The 18750-nt window shown below is 44.3% G+C and overlaps 2 protein-coding genes across 2 annotated transcripts in view; one reads left to right on the forward strand and one right to left on the reverse strand.

The window, feature by feature from the left end:
- Positions 1-10032, forward strand: part of DNMBP (dynamin binding protein) — a 139277-nt gene extending 129245 nt beyond the window's left edge. The window contains exons 18-19 of the transcript XR_013824309.1: positions 6022-6131; positions 7780-10032. The gene's annotated coding sequence lies outside the window, so the exon portion shown is untranslated. The remainder of the gene's footprint in view (positions 1-6021; positions 6132-7779) is intronic.
- The window catches only part of ABCC2 (ATP binding cassette subfamily C member 2), a gene marked incomplete at its 5' end in the record, with an annotated part of 71824 nt that continues 55025 nt past the window's right edge, over positions 1952-18750 (reverse strand). The window contains 9 exons of the mRNA XM_079900323.1: positions 1952-5312; positions 6609-6803; positions 9231-9397; positions 10825-10983; positions 11810-11953; positions 12389-12490; positions 14077-14203; positions 15683-15882; positions 17605-17760. Coding sequence (XP_079756449.1) covers positions 5183-5312; positions 6609-6803; positions 9231-9397; positions 10825-10983; positions 11810-11953; positions 12389-12490; positions 14077-14203; positions 15683-15882; positions 17605-17760 — 1380 coding nt within the window. The 3' untranslated portion in view covers positions 1952-5182. The remainder of the gene's footprint in view (positions 5313-6608; positions 6804-9230; positions 9398-10824; positions 10984-11809; positions 11954-12388; positions 12491-14076; positions 14204-15682; positions 15883-17604; positions 17761-18750) is intronic.

An 18750-nucleotide genomic window follows, 5' to 3' on the forward strand; every position in this document is an offset into this window, starting at 1 on the left:
ACCAGACAAAGATACTCTAAAAAAAGAAAATTACAGACCAATATCACTGATGAATATAGATGCAAAAATACTAGCAAACAGAATGCAACAACACATTAAAAGGATCGTACACCATGATCAAGTGGGATTTATCCCAGGGATGCAAGGATTCTTCAATATATGAAATCAATCAATGTGATACACCATATTAACAAATTGCAGAAGAAAAACCATATGATCACGTCAATAGATGCAGGAAAAGCTTTTGAGAAAATTCAACACCCATCTGTGGTAAAAACTCTCCAGAAAGTGGGCATAGAGGGAACCTACCTCAACATAATAAAGGCCATATACAACAAACCCACAGCAAACATCATTCTCAATGGTGAAAAACTGAAATATTTCCTCCAAGATCAGGAACAAAACAAGGATGTCCACTCTCGCCACTATTATTCAACATAGTTTTGGATGACCTAGCCATGGCAATCAGAGAAGAAAAATAAAAGGAATACAGATTGGAAAAGAAGTGAAACTGTCACTGTTTGCAGATGACATGATACTGTACATAGAGAATCCTAAAGATGCCATCAGAAAACTACTAGAGCTAATGAACGAATCTGGTAAAGTTGCAGGATACAAAATTAATACACAGAAATCTCTTGCATTCCTATACAGTAATGATGAAAAATCTGAAAGGGAAATTAAGGAAACACTCCCATTTACCATTGCAACAAAAAGAATAAAATACCTAGGAATAAACCTACCTAAGGAGACAAGACCTGTATGCAGAAAACTATAAGACACTGATGAAAGAAATTAGAGATGATACCAACAGATGGAGAGATATACAATGTTCTTGGATTGGAAGAATCAATATTGTGAAGATGACTATACTATCCAAAGCAATCTACAGATTCAATGCAATCCCTATCAAATTACCAATGGCATTTTTTTACAGAACTAGAGCAAAAAATCTTAAAATTTATATGGAGACACAAAAGACCTCGAATAGCCAAAACAGTTTTGAGGGAAAAAAACGGAGCTGCAGGAATCAGACTCCCTGACTTCACAGTATAGTATAAAGCTACAGTAATCAAGACAATATGGTACCGACACAAAAACAGAAACATTGATCAATGGAACAAGATAGAAAGCCCAGAGATAAACCCACACACGTATGGTCAACTAATCTATGACAAAGGAGGCAAGGATATACAATGGAGAAAAGACGGTCTCTTCAATAAGTGGTGCTGGGAAAACTGGACAGCTGTATGTAAAAGAATGAAATTAGAACACTCCCTAACACCATACACAAAAATAAACAAAATGGATTAGAGACCTAAATGTAAGATCGGACACTATAAAACTCTTGGAGGAAAACATAGGAAGAGCACTCCTTGACATAAATCACAGCAAGATCTTTTTTGATCCACCTCCTAGAGTAATGGAAATAAAAACAAAAACAAATGGGACCTAATGAAACTTAAAAGTTTTTGCACAGCAAAGGAAACCATAAACAAGAGAAAAGACAACCTTCAGAATGGGAGAAAATATTTGCAAATGAACCAACAGACAAAGGATTAATCTCCAAAATATATAAACAGCTCATGCAGCTCAATAGTAAAAAAAAACAACCCAATCCATAATGGGCAGAAGACCTAAATAGACATTTCTCCAAAGAAGATATACAGATGGCCAGGAAGCACATGAAAAACTGCTCAACATCACTAATTATTAGAGGAATGCAAATCAAAACTACAATGAGGGGCTTCCCTGGTGGCGCAGTGGTTGAGAGTCCACCTGCCGATGCAGGGGACACAGGTTCGTGCCCCGGTCCGGGAAGATCCCACATGCCGCAGAGTGGCTAGGCCTGTGAGCCATGGCCGCTGAACCTGCGCGTCCAGAGCCTGTGCTTCACAACGGGAGAGGCCACAACAGTGAGAGACCCATGCACCACACACACAAAAAAAAGTACAATGAGGTATCACCTCACACCAGTTAGTATGGGCATCATCAGAAAATCTACAAACAACAAATGTGGAGAAAAGGGAACTCTCTTGCACTGTTGGTGGGAATGTAAATTGATACAGCCACTATGGAGAACAGTATGGACGTTCCTTAAAAAACTAAAAATAGAATTACCATATGATCTGGCAATCCCACTACTGGGTATATACCCAAGAAAAGCATAATTCAAGAAGACACATGCACCCCAAGGTTCATTGCAACACAATTTACAATAGCCAGGTGATGGAAGCAAGCTAAATGCCCATCGACAGATGAATGGATAAAGAAAATGTGGTACATATATACAATGGAATATTACTCAGCCATAAAAAGGGACGAAATTGGGTCATTTGTTGAGACGTGGTTGGATCTAGAGACTGTCATACAGAGTGAAGTAAGTCAGAAAGAGAAAAACAAATATCATATATTAACGCACTTATGTGGAACCTAGAAAAATGGTACAGATGAACTGGTTTGCAGGGCAAAACTTGAGACACAGATGTAGAGAAAGTATGGACACCAAGCGGGGAAAGCGGCGGGGTGGTAGTGGTGGTGTGATGAATTGGGCGATTGGGATTGACATCTATACAGTGATGTGTATAAAATTGATGACTAATAAGAACCTGCTCTATAAAAAAAAAAGTAGACAGGTCTGTCAAAGTAGGGTGATTTGCATGTCAGACACCTGAAGGATATCCAGGTGATACTACCAGAAGCAAGTGAATATATGAATCTCAAAACTGGAGCAGAGGAAGAGGCTAGAAATGAGAATCGTATGTGTAGAAGTTGAAACCACAAGAGTGTATGAAATCTATTACAGAGAAAATATAGAGGAACTGGGGGGTCAAGGACAAAAGCTTAGGGACATTGTAATGCTTCAAGGATAAGCAGCGAAGAGGACCTCAAAAGGAAAGTAGGCAAGAGCGATCATGTTGTAAGTGGTCCATAGTGCGGATTGCATTACCGGGTCCTGGGCCAACAGAAGATCTGGAGGGGAGGAGTCATCATCAAAGTTTTGGATCCAGGTTGCTTCTGGTTCCCTCCACCTTCACTGGATGTCTGAGTCATCACTACTGAGAAAAAGATAACGCTTCCCCTCTCTTCATCTGCATCCACAGGAGAAGGTAGATCGAAAACCCTCTCCCATTATAGGAAAAAGAAGAAATCATTAGATCAAATCAGGAAGTTGGTTTCTGGCCCTGGCTCTGCCATAAACACTCATGTTTTGACTCCAGACATCATATAACCGTTCTCAGTCTGGTGCTTATCTGAAAAATAAGGGACTTGAACTGGATTATCTCCAAGGTTGTATCTATTCGGTTAGTCAGGAGACAAAAACCACAGGTTATTTTAACAGAACAATATAAAGAATCATTAAATAGGCATTGAAGAAAGGGCCAAAGGAAAACAAGTATCAGAGAGCTAGCAAGGGCAAAAGCAAACATCACAGGGCCACGGGAACAAAAGGGAAGAGGCTGGCGTCGCTAAAACTGAAACTGAAACCCAGACTTCCCAGAAGGGGGCGCTGCTCTGCTGGTGCTGGCAAGACCACACTGGTTTTGTGAGTATTGGAAAAACTGCCACTGCAGGGAAACCAACATTGCTAGAGTGATGCTGATGGGAATAGAGCAAATAGGAGGTAACAAGTCCCTTCCTCATCCTGCCTTGCAGCTGTGTAAGACCCTCATTTAGGAAGTTTAAGTCTCTGAGCATCTCGTTCAACAAATAGATACAGTGATGAATAAATAAAAATCTTTCATAACTGTATCACTGAAATGGAGGTAAGGAATATGCTGAACCCAAAATGATGTGACACAAGAAACCCTAGAAGGAGAAGAAGGGTCAAGGCTTAGGGTGACTTCTGAAACCTGGAGACCTTGACCTTTGTGGACAACAGAGGATACTGAGGCAAGAGAGAACGCCAAGGCTTGCCAAAGATGGAGAAGCTACAGGAGACCCTCTGACGAACCCAAGCCTGAAAGGGCTGTACCGTGGTATACCAGTAAGTGAAGACTAAACGCCGCCACGCGGAAGGAGTCAAGGCCACACATCCATCTCCAACCTGCTGCTAGATCAAGGGGACGAAGCTCCCTTGAGATTCTGTAAACCACAAGCTGGCTCTCGCACAGGACTGTGGTCTGAAGTCCCACTAACTGTAAAGTTTGAAACCCCTTAGTGAAGTATTTAATTCAGATTGGTTCTGGGTAGTGCCCCCAGGTGGCAGGCAGAAGCTTTCACAATTCCTCTTAAGAGAGCTCAGATTCAACTCAGGCCTCAAAGAATGTCCACAGGCAAAATGCTAACACAATATTGCAAATCAGCTACACTTCAGTTTTTTAAAAAATGCTAAGGAGATTGAGCAACTTAAGGTAAACATTCACAAGGTATCCAAGGAAACGAAGCACTGTGAACAAGAACCAGCAGACGCCGCATACGGAAACCTCAACGGTCACCAGGGAACTATACATTTAAAAGCCTCAAGGAGACACCAGTTCATACTCATCAGATTGACAGAAATGTTTTGAATTGGCATTAACAGTTTGGCGTTACCTCCTATATGCATTTAAACATATGCACACTTCCCATTCCTTTACGTTATGCCTAAAGAAACTCTTACACATGTATCTTAGGACTTATGTACCAGAATGTTCATAGCAGTACTGTTCATAACAGGGAAAAACAACAAAGCCTGGAAATAGCCCCACTGCTGACCAACCTAAATTGGATAAACTGGCGTTTTCACACACTGCCGTACTACAGAGCAGTGAGAATGAACCAGCCTCACGCATCGACGTGGATGAATCTCCAATATAATATTGAACAAAAGAAGTCATAGAAGAATACATGCAGTATGAGTCAGGCCGTTCGCATAAGCTAAAAAAATGGTACATGTTGTTTAAGGCAAGTGGTAAAACTCAAACAAAAAGCAAAGGAATAATTATCACAAAAATTAGGATGGTGGTGCTTTTTGTGGGGGGTGGGTAGCAAGGAGGTACGATCAAAGTGGATCGTCAGGGGTTTTCTGATGTAGCTGGTAATACTCATTAAAAAAAATCTTGGCTGGCAGGGACGTGGGTGTTCACTTACGATCCTTATTTAAAACATACATTTTACACACACTTTTATACGTATGATATGCTTCACAAAAAATAAGGAATGATCCTAATAGTCCTTCTCTAACCTGTAAGACTTGCTGTCAGAATGCTGTGCAGTTCGTATTTTCAATGCCAGCTTCTTGGGCCATAAAATAAAAGGGGCCAGTGTTTTTCAGCAGTTCTTCAGGGCTGCCATACTCTACAATCTTCCCGTTGTCTAGGACCATTACCCTGAAACAAAAAAGAGAGAAGTCTTAGAAAGCAGTGTCTCAAACCTTGGCATTTATAATAACCAGAACTAAGTCTCGATATTGTTACCAAGGCTGTTGCCCCAGAATCATACCCCTGCCCCTCCCTCAAATGGAAACCAAGTGCTCATATCTAAGTTTCAGGAGTAAGCTGCAAAGAGAAAAACAAGAACTGGTTAGAACAAGCTAGGCCCAAGGTGGTGGAAGATTTGATTTCCAGTAGACCTTGGGCCTCGTTATGCTCATTGTAATATATCAGCATGCTAAATGACACACCTACCAGCACCGTGATATGGACAATTGCCATGACAACAACCGGAAAAGCCCAGACAAGGACTGAAAAGGAGGGTTGCATCAGTTCCCGTTCAAACCACACCCCTCTTCTCAGATTAGTCATAAATATTCCTCCTACTCTTTCCAATTCCCTCCCTTTTCCCCTCAACCCTCCTATATAAATGGTGTCTCCGCCCAGATCGGGTTGAGAAAGTTGATTTGTGAACTAATTCCCACTTCTCCATTCTTTGGCCATTGAATAAAGCCTGTGCTGGAAAGTCTTAGCATTGGTTTTGTTATTGGCTGTGTGAATCTGAGCGGAAAAAGAAGCTCCCTGGCCAAGATGAGGGGTCTCTAGGCTAGGACACCAGCGCGGGTCCAGGTGACCAATACGATAACAGTATGTTTATTCATACTAGGCTACAATGCAGCGAGAATGACCAAACTGCGGCTGTCTGCATCAACATGGATTCCTTGTGGAATACTGAACAAAATAGACTTATACTGAATATATTCTTATACTATTTACGTAAGTTTTTTTCCTTTTTTTAAGGATACACATTAAGGATACGTTGATTTAAAAAGGGAGCCTTCCCCTTGGTCAAAAAAGGGAGCCTATTCTCTTCAGTTTTAAGATTACTGACCCCCCCCCCCATTTTGAATTGTCAGATTGTCAGAGTTAGAAGGAACAGAAAGCTTGTTTACAGGCAGAGCAGCTGAGACCCAGCTTAGTTGGGAAGGTCAATGGAGCAATATATATCACTCCTGGCTTGGGCCTCCTCCACCCCTCATACTCAGTTAATAGTTACAGTTTCCCATTTTACCTTCAAGACAGTTCCCTTAACCCTGTTGGCCTTCATTAGCTCGATGTATAATTTTGGGCAAATTACTTGCAATCTCTCAGCCTCCATTTTTTCATCAATAAAATGATGGTAGTTAAACCTGTAAAGAGACCTCACGGCTGAGGCTATCGCTGTTGGCTCTCAAGCTCTGTCCCGCGACTCACTTGTCACTGTCCATGATGGTGTGCAGCCTGTGGGCAATGGTGATGGTCGTGCAGTGGGAGAACTCAGTTTGGATGGTTGTCTGGATGAGGCGATCTGTCTCTAGATCCACCGCAGCAGTGGCCTCGTCCATGATCAGAATCTTGGATTTCTGAAGCAGAGCCCTGGCCAGGCACAGTAGCTGCCTTTGCCCTATGCTGCAGCCAGTGGAAGAAACAAAGCATTAGCCCCTAAGGACCAAGGGATAACCTGGGTTGGCGGTTGGAGGGGCAGATTTCATGTTCCAGATCAGACTTCCAAAACCCACACTTCCAAATTCCCCTAGAATGCCTTAGCCTCTTCCACTAGCTGTTTATTGTTACCAAGGGCAATGTTTGCCAAACTTTCTCAATTAATTGGAAGACCCACCGCAGGTACTTAATTTAAAAATTCCTATTTCTGGGCCCTGCTCTCAGTCAGAATGAGGAGGAGCCTAGGAACCTGTATTTTGAATACACCCCAGGAGATTTTCATGTTTAACAAGTTTGGAAAACACTAACCCTGGAATAGTGCTTTGCATTTAGCTACAGTGATGTCTCAGTACCCGACTTCAGCAGTATTTGACCTGACACCATTAGTATAGGGTGAAACCGCATGAGAATGCCCCAGTGGCATTTCTTAGTGGCCTTAGCAAATTCATTTGTTATTTTAATGTGTAATTCTAGTCTCAAGGCTAATTATTTGTTCAGGGCCTTCTCCCTTGATTAGAAACCATTGCTATCTAATGAACATGATGTCTTGGTGGGAGATGCAATGTTTGTGGAATTCGAATATGCCTGTAAAATGCAAATCACTTTAAATTGCTAAAAGCCAGTAATGAAGGCTGGACTTCTTACTTACATAAAGAACATTTGGGAAGTGATGTGGAGGAAATATTCGTGAATTTGGAATTGCTCTTTCCTGCTGTGGCCATTAGGGAACGTATTAAACAGGGGGTGGCTAAAGTTCTGTAATTCTCTGTAAGAAAATTTACGCAGGAGATGAGAAGTCACCCAAGATGAACTTCCAGTTTTTCTCTGTAACGTCAGAACAGAGACACTGAAAAACTATTTACTTAACGCTTCCCAACTCCCACCTCGTTCAGTTGGACTTCATAGTAACAGGCTGTTGCTAAGGTATCAATTTGGCTTTCAGCTGCTGACTCTCCCGAAGCTGACTGATCTCCAGTCGCTGATCAGGGAATTTTAGGTTTCAGCAGCCCACCAGGTCTGAAATCAAGGCGCTGGTAATGCCAGGTAAGTTTCTCCCAGCATTCACAGAGGATGGTGTGATTCTGTCCTTAGGCCCCTATCACATCCTGCTCACATGGCCCTGCACACCTGCAGCATTTACTGCACAGAATTTACTCACACGAGGTGTGTCTTCTCCATCACACTGTAAGTGCTAGGAGGGCATGGATGGGTCTGTGGCATTTTCCTCTGTATTTCCAGTAGGTGCTCAATATATGTTGACTGAATGTTTGAATGGCCTTTTTAATAGGCCTGAAGACCTACTTCAGTCCTGCTAGTTCCTAGATCTGTCACTGAGGGAAAACAAACATGCTGGTGTTCTCTACCAAGGCTCACAAGTGTTCCCTGGGGCTACACACTGAAATCACCTGGGACCCTGATTCAACCGGTCTGGGGTACAGCCTGGGCACTGGGACTTTAAGTTTCCCGAGTGATTCTAGCGTGCAGCCTACTTAAGACTCAACCTTCTAGGCAGTGCATCTCATGCTGTAACGTGCACACAAATTATCTGGGACTCTTGCTAAAGGGCGGATTCTGAATAGTAGGGTAGAGCCTGAGATTCTGCATTTATAACAAGCTCCCAGGTGAAGCCAGAGCAGCGGGTCCATTAATTGAGCTACTGAGCCTTCCCTTCTGAGCTCCAACTGCTAATGTTGCATGCCCTGCCCACCACTCTGAAGGCACCAGCGCTGCAGCAAGGCCGGCCCCTGAGCCACCAGCTTTGACTGAGAGCTGACCATCAGTGTGTGGAGGGAGAAAAGAGGTTGTTGTAGGGAAAATGCCAGGCCAACTTGTTAACTGACAGAAAATGTGAAGTGTCAACATATGAGGAAACACTTTGAAAAGGTAACAAGAACTGTGAAGCCAAAAGAGTCTTTGTGCTGGTTTATGGTGTTCCAAGGACCCTGCGGACAGCACATCTCCATCATCCACGTGCTCCTTAGATCAGGGCTTCTCAAACTGAGGTGCCTGTAACAACCCCTGGGATCCTTTAGAACTCCCATCTCCAGCAATGCCACGTACCAATTACATCAGACTCTCTGGGGCTGGACCAGGCATGGAGATTGTTTTCAGCCTGATTGCAGAGTGCAGCTGAAAACCCGCACAATGGTGGGATCAGCAAGCTCATGTTTGTAATGTCCTGTGAGGGTATGTTTACTGACAAAGGTTTTCAAGAGTTTCCAAGCACATTCACATCTATTTTAATCTTCACATCAAGTTCGTTTTACGCATTAGGAATTAGACCTGGAGAGTGAAAATTCTTTGATGCCAGGCACCACCATGCATGAGTAACAAAAGTAGTGGTCCCCTCGCTTCCTACACAGCCTGTGGGGGAAGTGGGTTATGAAACATTACCTCAGGTTGTCACCACCCTCTGTCACTTCGTAGGACAACCCAGCTTGCAGGCCGTCCACGAAAGATTTGAGGTGAGCAAGCTCCAAGGCCTTCCAAATCTCCTCATCTGAGTAGTTGTTGAAAGGGTCTAGATTCATCCTCAGGCTCCCAGAGAACAGGATGGGATCCTGCAAGTCAAGGGACAAGGGAGTTACTGGGGCTAATGTCAGAAAAGGAACAAGTAGGGACTTCCCTGGTGGTGCAGTGGTTAAGAATCTGCATGCCAATGCAGGGGACACGGGTTCGAGCCCTGGTCCGGGAAGATCCCACATGCTGCGGAGCAACTAAGCCCGTGTGCCACAACTACTGAGCCTGTGCTCTAGACCCCGTGAGCCACAACTACTGAGCCCGCGAGCCACCAACTACTGTAGCCCACGCGCCTAGAGCCCGTGCTCCGCAACAAGAGAAGCCACCGCAATGAGAAGCCCACACACCGCAACGAAGAGTAGTCCTGCTCACCACAATTAGAGAAAGCCCCCGTGCAGCAATGCAGCCAAAAATAAAATTTTAAAAAATTTTTAATAAATAAACATCTGGCTTTTAATATATATACACATATATATACATATGTATACATATACACATATATATATTTAAAATTTTTTTATAAAAGAAAAGGAACCAGTAATTCCTTGTGGCCAAGAAAGTGAGCAGGACTGGTCTGAGATGGAAAGCTGGTTAGTTAGTGGTCCAGCTTCTCCAAGATTTCCCCACTGCAGGCTTGGAGCTAAACACGGGGAGCTAAACACAGCATTAAGAGGAGTCCTTGGTTTTGTTTGGTTTTTCATTCTGAAGTTTATTTATGGATTTCCAAATTTGCCTTAGCATCCCTTAAAAAGATGAGAGGAACATCCCACATCCCCAAATGAAAACTCATGGAGGGATCAGGGGCAGGCAGGGGAAGGGGTCATATAGTTACAAGAGAAGAATTTCTTACGCTCTTGAAGAGGCTGGTGAAAGTGTAACAAAGGGAGCAAACACCAGACAAACCAAAGCCACCCCAGAGACTTGGCTGCAGCAAGCAGAGGACAGGTTCTGATGAGGACCCACATACCCCGAGAGCCTCCAGGGCAGTCCTTGTTTGGAAGGGTCTGGAGAGGAAGCTGCAGGGAAGACTTTCTTGCTGATGTGCTAACTATTCCGCTTATTGGCAAAACATTGCCACAAATTCCCTCCTCTGTCTTTTAACCATATCAAATGGGGAGTACAAAGCTTAATAGTTTCAAGCTTCAGCAGCAAAACTGCTAATGCTGATTGCAAAGGTCCTGCGAACCTTGATGGGCTATAGAAATGCTAAATAATCATCTGCTCCATTTGAGTCCTGCTGTGTTGCTGCCACCTACTGGTTAGATACTGACAGTCACACAAGCATATTACCAAAAAAATGTAAGATTTATTTTTGTAAGTTCTGGAAGCAATGTGTCTTAGGGAACTAGCTTAGGTATCCCAGGCAGACAGCAGAAATGACGCCACCAGATGAACACACATCAAGAAGAAGATGCACATGTTTCCTGTAGAACAAGCTGCATGTGACAGAGTACGTCCTACAGCTTACCTGGGGGATGATGGTCAGTTTCTCTCGGAGGTCGTGGAGCCCAATGGAAGCAATATCTACCCCATCAATGGTGATCTGGCCTCCTGCAGCCTCTAGGATTCTGAAAAGGCTGTTTGTCAGGGATGATTTCCCAGCTCCTGTCCTGCCCACCACGCCAATCTGTAAATACAGTTCCTTGGCATGTTAGTTCACCATGTAATTATTGAGGGCAACAGTTTAGCCAGGGACATTCATAATCACAGGTGGAAAAAGACAGTGACTGGCTACTTCATCTCTAAGACGTTAAACTGATTTTGGTTTTGGTGGGGAAAAATGTACTTGGATGTCAGAAAAGGATGGCTTTCCCATCCTACCTCCTAACTTGTTGCTTGCTGAGAACTACATTGACTGCTGGAAATGTACACATCTGTTGCAGTTATTCTTGGAAATTACAGATTTTTTAAAAATCCTTGTTAAAAGTGAGGAGAAGGGAAGGATTGGGTCTGCCATCAGGTCTGAGAAGCAGACCCTGACCTGGACCTGAGCATCAGTACCCAGACATATTTTTGGCCCGCCCTGCATCAGACCCCAAGTCCTCAGAGAACAAGAAAACCATACCAGGACTTTGCAGACCAGAGGGAGAACTAGGCCATTCTCTCTGCAGGGACAAACCTGCACACAGCTGTTCCCACCAGTTCCTTCCCCAGGCCGGTGCTTCCTCCTGACTTCCCCTCTACAAGCCTTGGCGCTTACAGGAAATGAGCCCAGTCAGCAGACAGGGAGTTAGGGGAGGGCTGAGCAAGAGAGCCCTTACAGGCTTAAGTCTGTTTGATCCTGTGTGGATATCCTGCCCTCTGATGGTGGCGCTGTGTCCCTACACCTCCCCAGGGCAGAGGAAGCGCCCCAAACCTCTCACTTCCACCCGATTAATGAAAGCCCAGAGTCCACTGCTCTCCACCTCTATGTTCACAAGGACTCACCCAGGCCTTTCTTTAGCTCCACCTACCTTCTCAGTGCTCTTAATGTCACAAGTGATCCCCTTCAGTACCAGATCCAGCTCAGGCCGATACCGTACTTGGTAGTTGCTAAACTGGATCTCCCCTTTGCTGGGCCAACCTTCTGGAGGCCTCTTATCAGTCACCCATGGTGCCTGGCAAGGTGACAGGAGGAAAAGTGCTTTACACAGTGACAACTCGCTCAACAGTCCCCACAGGACTCATGTCACAGAACAGGGTAGCAGTGTGCCAGCCACCCGTGAGCATCTGCATTGAATAGACTGAACTAGACTGGTACTTCCAGAAGGGTCCTACCTTATTCAATTAAAGAAACCCTATCCCACGAGGTTGTTCTGTGCATCTCCAGAATGAAGCCACCATTTAACCTGGTGCATCCCAAGACCTGACTTCTCCCAAACCATTACCTATTTTAGGTTTCAAGAAATTAGGTTCTTTCAGTTAGAGCAAGGGAAACTTCCAGAGAACCTTTATGACCCCATGTGAAATCTCTAGATAAGGTGAAGATGCATTCTCAAAGCGGTGGCTTTTTTTTTTGGCCTTGTCCCTGGCTTCCTCTGATTCCTCCTTACCTCATTTTCCACGTTTATGTACTCATTTATTCGCTCAACAGCCACAATGTTGGTCTCTATTTCTGACGTCATCCTCACTAGCCAGTTCAGGGTTTGTGTGATCTACAGAAAAACTGGAAGACTAAGGATCATCTCAGGCTCAGAAACCAACCCAACCAGTTAAACCACAAGGTCAATCTAGTGCCTACTCTGCACCCAGCACTATGCCGGGCTCTACAAGAGAGCAAGGAGAAGTATAAGAGACAATCCACACCTTCTTGGGGGAGGAAATGAGGCCGGTGCATTGAATGGTGGGAGGACAATTAAGTGCTCAACTGTGTGGTGCTCACAGGAAAGGCACTACTAGCTTGGAGTGGCCTAGGGCCAAAGCTGAGGCTGGAGAGGCTGGCCGTGGGTCTCCTGCCTGTAAGCCCTTAGGGGTTAGGGGTGGCATTCTACCAATGGGGAAAGCATAAGGAAAGACACAGGGTAGGAGAAGGCCTTCCAAATAGCTGCCAGCTCTACTCTCAACAACAGCTCCATTGAGAACCCAGCCCTCAAGGTGGGACATCCACATGGACCCCTGTCCTGTTACCCCAATGAACTCCAGGTGCCTTCCTGCCATTACAGAGATAACATCTAACCACTAGGAAGATGATTGTCATGATCTGGGCCAGAGTCCAGGGAATCCATGGGTTACTCAGGCAAGCTGCTCACATGCAAGCTTTTTTCAGGCAACAATGTAGTCCTGGCACATACACACAGGGAATCTTTGTAGAGCACATGGTGGTTAGAGAGAGGGAGAGCACAGGAGGCTGGGGACTACAAGTGACCACTTGGTGAAGCCTGGACCGTATGAACTGTTGATATTTGAATGTTTTTATTTTGGTTCAGTATAATAGTTCTCCAACTCTTTGCCCCATCTGTCCTAGGTTAATAAGCCTAGAAATGAGGGGATGAAAGGGCAGTGGCACAAGGAACCCTGTGATTCTGGTAAATGACAGAGTCCTTTTGGGTGTCCCGCCATGATCACCTTGGGCCTTATTAATGCCAACTGAAAATAGCACCATATAGAGCCTGCTGGTAACTGTGCAGACCCCCAGTATATTAGTTCAGAAAGAGTCCACAAAAGATGGCCAAATGACTCATTAAATGAGTATCATTCATTAAACATTTACCATAGTGCCAGTGGTAGCAAAGTGGCTGAGTGGTAGGAAATAACGTCTGATATCTATCCCTTAGTCAAACAGGGGATGCATTATATAGTTCTATTAGACTCTATATTCTTTATTAAAATTAACTCCAATTATTCTGTGATTTAACAAAATAAACATAGAAGTTATTTGTTCAGAAGAGTTTCTGGTTACTGCTGCATTATAATAGAAACTCATTTATTTTCTCTTTTGATTATAATCAAGCAAAGAGACAGGAAACTATTAGATAATCATCTGAGATTGCTTCCTTAACTACCCAGGGCAACACAATTTATGTCCAGTTACCCAGATGACACTGGTACCTACTTAGAAAGGGAAAGGAGCCTGTCCATGGGTTACACAGTTAGTAAGAGATGGAGCTAGGGTTTGAACCTCAGTCTCCCCTGGTCCCTCTGGATCTAGAAAGGAATCAAGAGCACAGACTCCACGGTATACCCGAGGCTCCATTTAAGAATAATGCATTAATTCAGCCAAACTCCCAACCTTCAGACTCACACTGAGTGCATTGGACAGCACAAAGCCCACAGTGTCCCCACTTAGGGTATCTCTATAAATAACCATCATCAAGGATGAAAAGAAGACGATCAGGTTCCCAATCAGCTCCAGACGAATTGCAAGCCACCTGGAGGGCAACAGAACCAGAGAAAGAGGTGTCACTGAGAGGTGTCCACTTCCTTACCTTACCCAGCAACCTAGGTGTTCCTAGAACATTCTCAGAGGGCTTGAGTTGGTAGGGCTGCATTCTTAGGAGGTGTCTCAATTTGACTATGCCATGTGTTCCTAAAGTCTTTTAAATTGGATTTTAGAACATAAATCGCATTTTAAAAGATACTAGAAGAGTTTGCTAAACTAAGGGAATCCTATAGTCCAATGTCTCCCAAACTTGCCAAATCTTAAGAATCATCTGGTGGCAATTGTTAAAATTACACAAATTCATGCAAAAAATTCCTGGACTCTTCCCCAGGAGATTCAGGGAATGGGTTTTAGGAATCTGCATTTTAACAAATGTTCCAAGTGAGTTCTTTTGATAGGCATGGGAAACAATGGCATAAAGAATCCAAATGTAAGGTTAGAAAGAAATCACCACAGGAAGGTTCAATGTACCCTGTCTGATTTCGTGATTTTTAAAAAGGTAGAGAAGCAGCTGGAGGTGGAGGGAAATTAGGTGTGAGCTGATGACAGGGAGGTATGTCGGGCTTTGTAGAGAACTGAATAGTGTGTAGATTGATGTAATTTATGAAAACTGACTTTCCCAGTAAAATGTATTTAACTAAATTTGAATAATTCTAGCACGTGTACAAATAAATATACATATTTTACAATGGGGGGTCCAAAAGAAAATTGACTCTTATGCCTGTTTCCTTCTTGGAAAGTATCTAAGATATAAAAAATCTTTACAATCAAATTTCTGACCTCTCCATGTTCCAGATAATACTAAGCATCATTAGCCTGCCCTTCACACCACAAGACAGTGTAGAAGCCACTCAAGAGTTTCCACTTCCTGAAAAAGACCTTCCTCCTCCAAGGACACATGACTTCTTGCCAGGGTCTAATGAAACTGGAGAAATCAAGAATGCTCACCCTTTTTGGATTCATCTCACAGGATGTGAGCTTTTCATTTCTGTCATCATTGATTTTGCCTAAAATTTCCTCCCTCCAACCTCTGCTTCTTTCACCACCCTACAAAGAGTGTCCTGCCTATGGAGAATCTCACATCCATTCTCAGGGAAGCAAACAGAGAATATCCAGTTCACCCAGCACGTGAACAGTACCTGGGTTATCAAATGCTCACAGATGTCATGTGACTCCCTCAATAAGCCTATGAGGTAGGTTGTGTTCCAGCCATCGTACAAACAAAGAAAATGAGATTTTCCTGAGAGGGGTCAAGACAATTCACCCCGCTTGGTAAGTGGCAGAGCAGACAGAGGGACCCCCAGTCTCTGACTCCAAAGCTCATGCTTTCTCCTCTCTACTCACGTGACAGGCGTGTTTGGCAAGAGTGAATTTCACAACACTGGCCATGCCTGCCCTCCCACAGCTAATGTCAAAAGTGCAGAACCCCGAAGCACATATTTGGGTGAATATCCAGGGGCAGCCTCACCTGTTGGAGGTAATCCAGGAAAAGACACATTTCTGGTTGGTGTCCGTCACCATCTCATTGTGCTTTAGAAACCGCTCCTGGTGCTCAAAAGCACGGATAACAGACAAACCTGACACAGTCTCACTAAAGTGAGAGTAGATTGGGGACCTGGTGACAGAGTCCAGTCGTCTCAGCTGGCGGGAAGTAGCCACATAAAATATCTGGACCCAAAAAAGTGAAGACTCAGTCATACAATCATATCACATACGCTGTACCTCTTCCTTCATGGCCGTGACCCAGTATTCTTTACGTTGAGGCCACAGCTCACATCTGAACAGAGAAGCGGCTCTGGTCTCATCTCTGACTAGAGGAGAAATGAGAGAGGCTCAGAGGAAGAGGATGCTGGGAAGATCTGGGGTTGGAGGGAACAGAGGAGCACGAAAGCACGGACACCACACCTCACTCAGCCCTAGAGGTTGGAATTTTCAAACCACATAAGGAGTTTTGTCAGCCTAATCCATATGGTCCCAAGAATCTGCACATATTGTCTAAATGACAGTTTTGTAGTGGTTAGAAAAACAGTCTCTAAAAGATTTTATAAATGCTGCTGGGAACCGAGGGGTGTGGAAAGTGGAGATGGGCAGTAAATGGTCCAAGAAAGGTATGCCAAGGTTTTGATAAAAATTAAATAATCAGGTAAGTGACCAAAATTGTGCTTTGACAGTGTGTGAAGGTAAAGATCGTTTGGAGGTGTGTGGAATGCTGAGGGTCTAAGAACTGGATGTAATAGCGCAGGCTGAAGGGGGAGGTTCAGTGGGTGGGTTAGTGGTGCTACTAGATTCCAAGAGGATTTGTTGAAACTAGGGAAGAACTGGGCATTTGAGTCAGAATCAAAATGTTATACCTGGAAATTTCCTCAAAGATCCTGCTGCTTTTTCTTTTTTTTTTTTTTTGCAGTACGCGGGCCTCTCACTGCTGTGGCCTCCCCTGCTGCAGAGCACAGGCTCCGGACGCACAGGCCCAGCGGCCACAGCTCACGGGCCCAGCCGCTCCGCGGCACGTGTAATCCTCCCGGACCGGGGCACGAACCCGTGTCCCCTGCATCAGCAGGCGGACTCTCAACCACTGCACCACCAGGGAAGCCCAGATCCCGCCTCTTATTTGTTGGTTTGTTACTGACAAAGATGACGATGTTCCTGAGGAACTCAACACAAACACCAGGTGGTGTCAACTTACCACAGGCCACAAGTCTGCCCTTGACTGAAGGGCTTCAGAATTGTTTTCTCAAGGTGATCAATTCATCCCAAAGGTAAATGGTGGAACAAGAATTCTCTCCACAGCTTCCCTCCCCTCCTCAGTTTTTATCATGGTCATGGAGCCCCTTACACTTGCTCTGGTTTTTCTGTGAGGCTTGGCTTTTAAGCTGTGTCCTCAAGAACACACTGGAATTGAGCCTAAGCCACCCACAGACACCCCAGTGAAAGGAGAACTGCCCTGAAGTGAAAAGAGACTGGGCTCCTGCTGAGGGACATCTCCAAGCAGATAATCCTAAGCCAACCAAGGAAGCAGCCTTAGCACAACTCCTCTAGAAGCAACCAATTACCTTACCATTGTGAAGGGTCTTACAGAGCTTCAAGACTTTGTCCAGAGCCAACCTCAAAGTAGTCTTGGATCCAAACATAAATATGCCCCACTTACACTTGTGGGGTGCGGGGCAGAAGTTAAGGTGAGATTGACCGTGAACTTCCACCCGCCCATCAGTGCTGACACTTCAGCTTCAGAAAGTGGCCTACGGGCTCCTTAGTATGTTATTATCTGGCTCAGTGACGAAGATGCTGGAGAGGGGAGAGTGACTAGCAATAAACACAAGAGAAGAGTCTCAGGAAGGAGCTTGGGCTTTTATGAGTAGAGAAGGAAGGAAACCTAGCCATTTCCAAACCTACCTGAACAGACACATAAATGATGCCAAGAGGGATGATGACGATGATGAAGACTGGAGTGGCCAGGCAGATCATGACCAGGGTGCTGATGATGCCCAGGAAGCACAAAATCCAGCTGCGCAAAGACATGGGGAGGGTGTCATCCACCGTGGAGATATCCTAGGGACACATAAGGAGAGATGGTGTGCTAATGAATTCCTATGACATTTTACATCTCGGTTCCAGCAGCGAATCTGCTCAGTCACATCAGAATGCAAATAACTATATGTCCAGGGTTGAAAGAAAAAAAGAAATCCTCACCAGCTATTAGTTCTATGCAGATTAATTTTGACCCTTACCTGGCACAGATTCTCCATCTTTCCTTCCTCCATCCCCTCCTTTATCTCCTCTTAAGGGCTCAGTCATCAGCTCCAGAGGACCCTAGGTATAATTCTCCTTTATGGTCTGAGCCACCTCCTCCGCAAAACATACTGTATAATTAATGACAGTTTCCTTTTTCATGCAGAAGCAGTTAGCAAAATATGACTGTTGCCTAAGTAACTCACAGTAAGATCTCTGTGTTTTTTTCGGAAGATTTTATATATATATATATATATATATAACAACAGTGGAAAAGAGTGTGCAACATTTGCAAAATTCCTGTGAGAAATCTCCCCATCCAAAATTGTGTACTTTTTTAGGTTCCATTTAAGAGCAGAAAGCCCATTTAAGTTGTCTCCAGTGACATCATGCCCACCATCTTCGTTCCACAGGAAGGTGACACGTGGGGGCCTGCCCACTTTTGAAGCAGTCACCATGTCCCCAGAACCTGCCTGTGGGCTGGGAGCTAGACTTTCTGTGTCTGCTCCAAGACCAAACAAATAAGGGCTCAGAGCTCCTCAGACATTTTTTTAAAAATGTGCACCCTCTTCTACAAACAGAAGACTGAAAATTCTGTTGGTGATAGTTGAATATTATTCAGAATTGTCTGGTTTCCTCTGTTCTTGAAATTTCCCCCTTATGTTCATTAAGAATCAACGACTTTGGTCTGGCCCATGGAAGAGAGCCATCTATATGATCTATAGCATTTACTGAGCATCCCAATGCCTAGTACAGTCCTTGGCTCATAGAAGGTACTCAATATATGTTGAATGAATGAATGCTAAGGGT

This window comes from Stenella coeruleoalba (genome assembly GCF_951394435.1).
Source record: "Stenella coeruleoalba genome assembly, chromosome: 16".
NCBI lineage: Eukaryota > Metazoa > Chordata > Mammalia > Artiodactyla > Delphinidae > Stenella > Stenella coeruleoalba.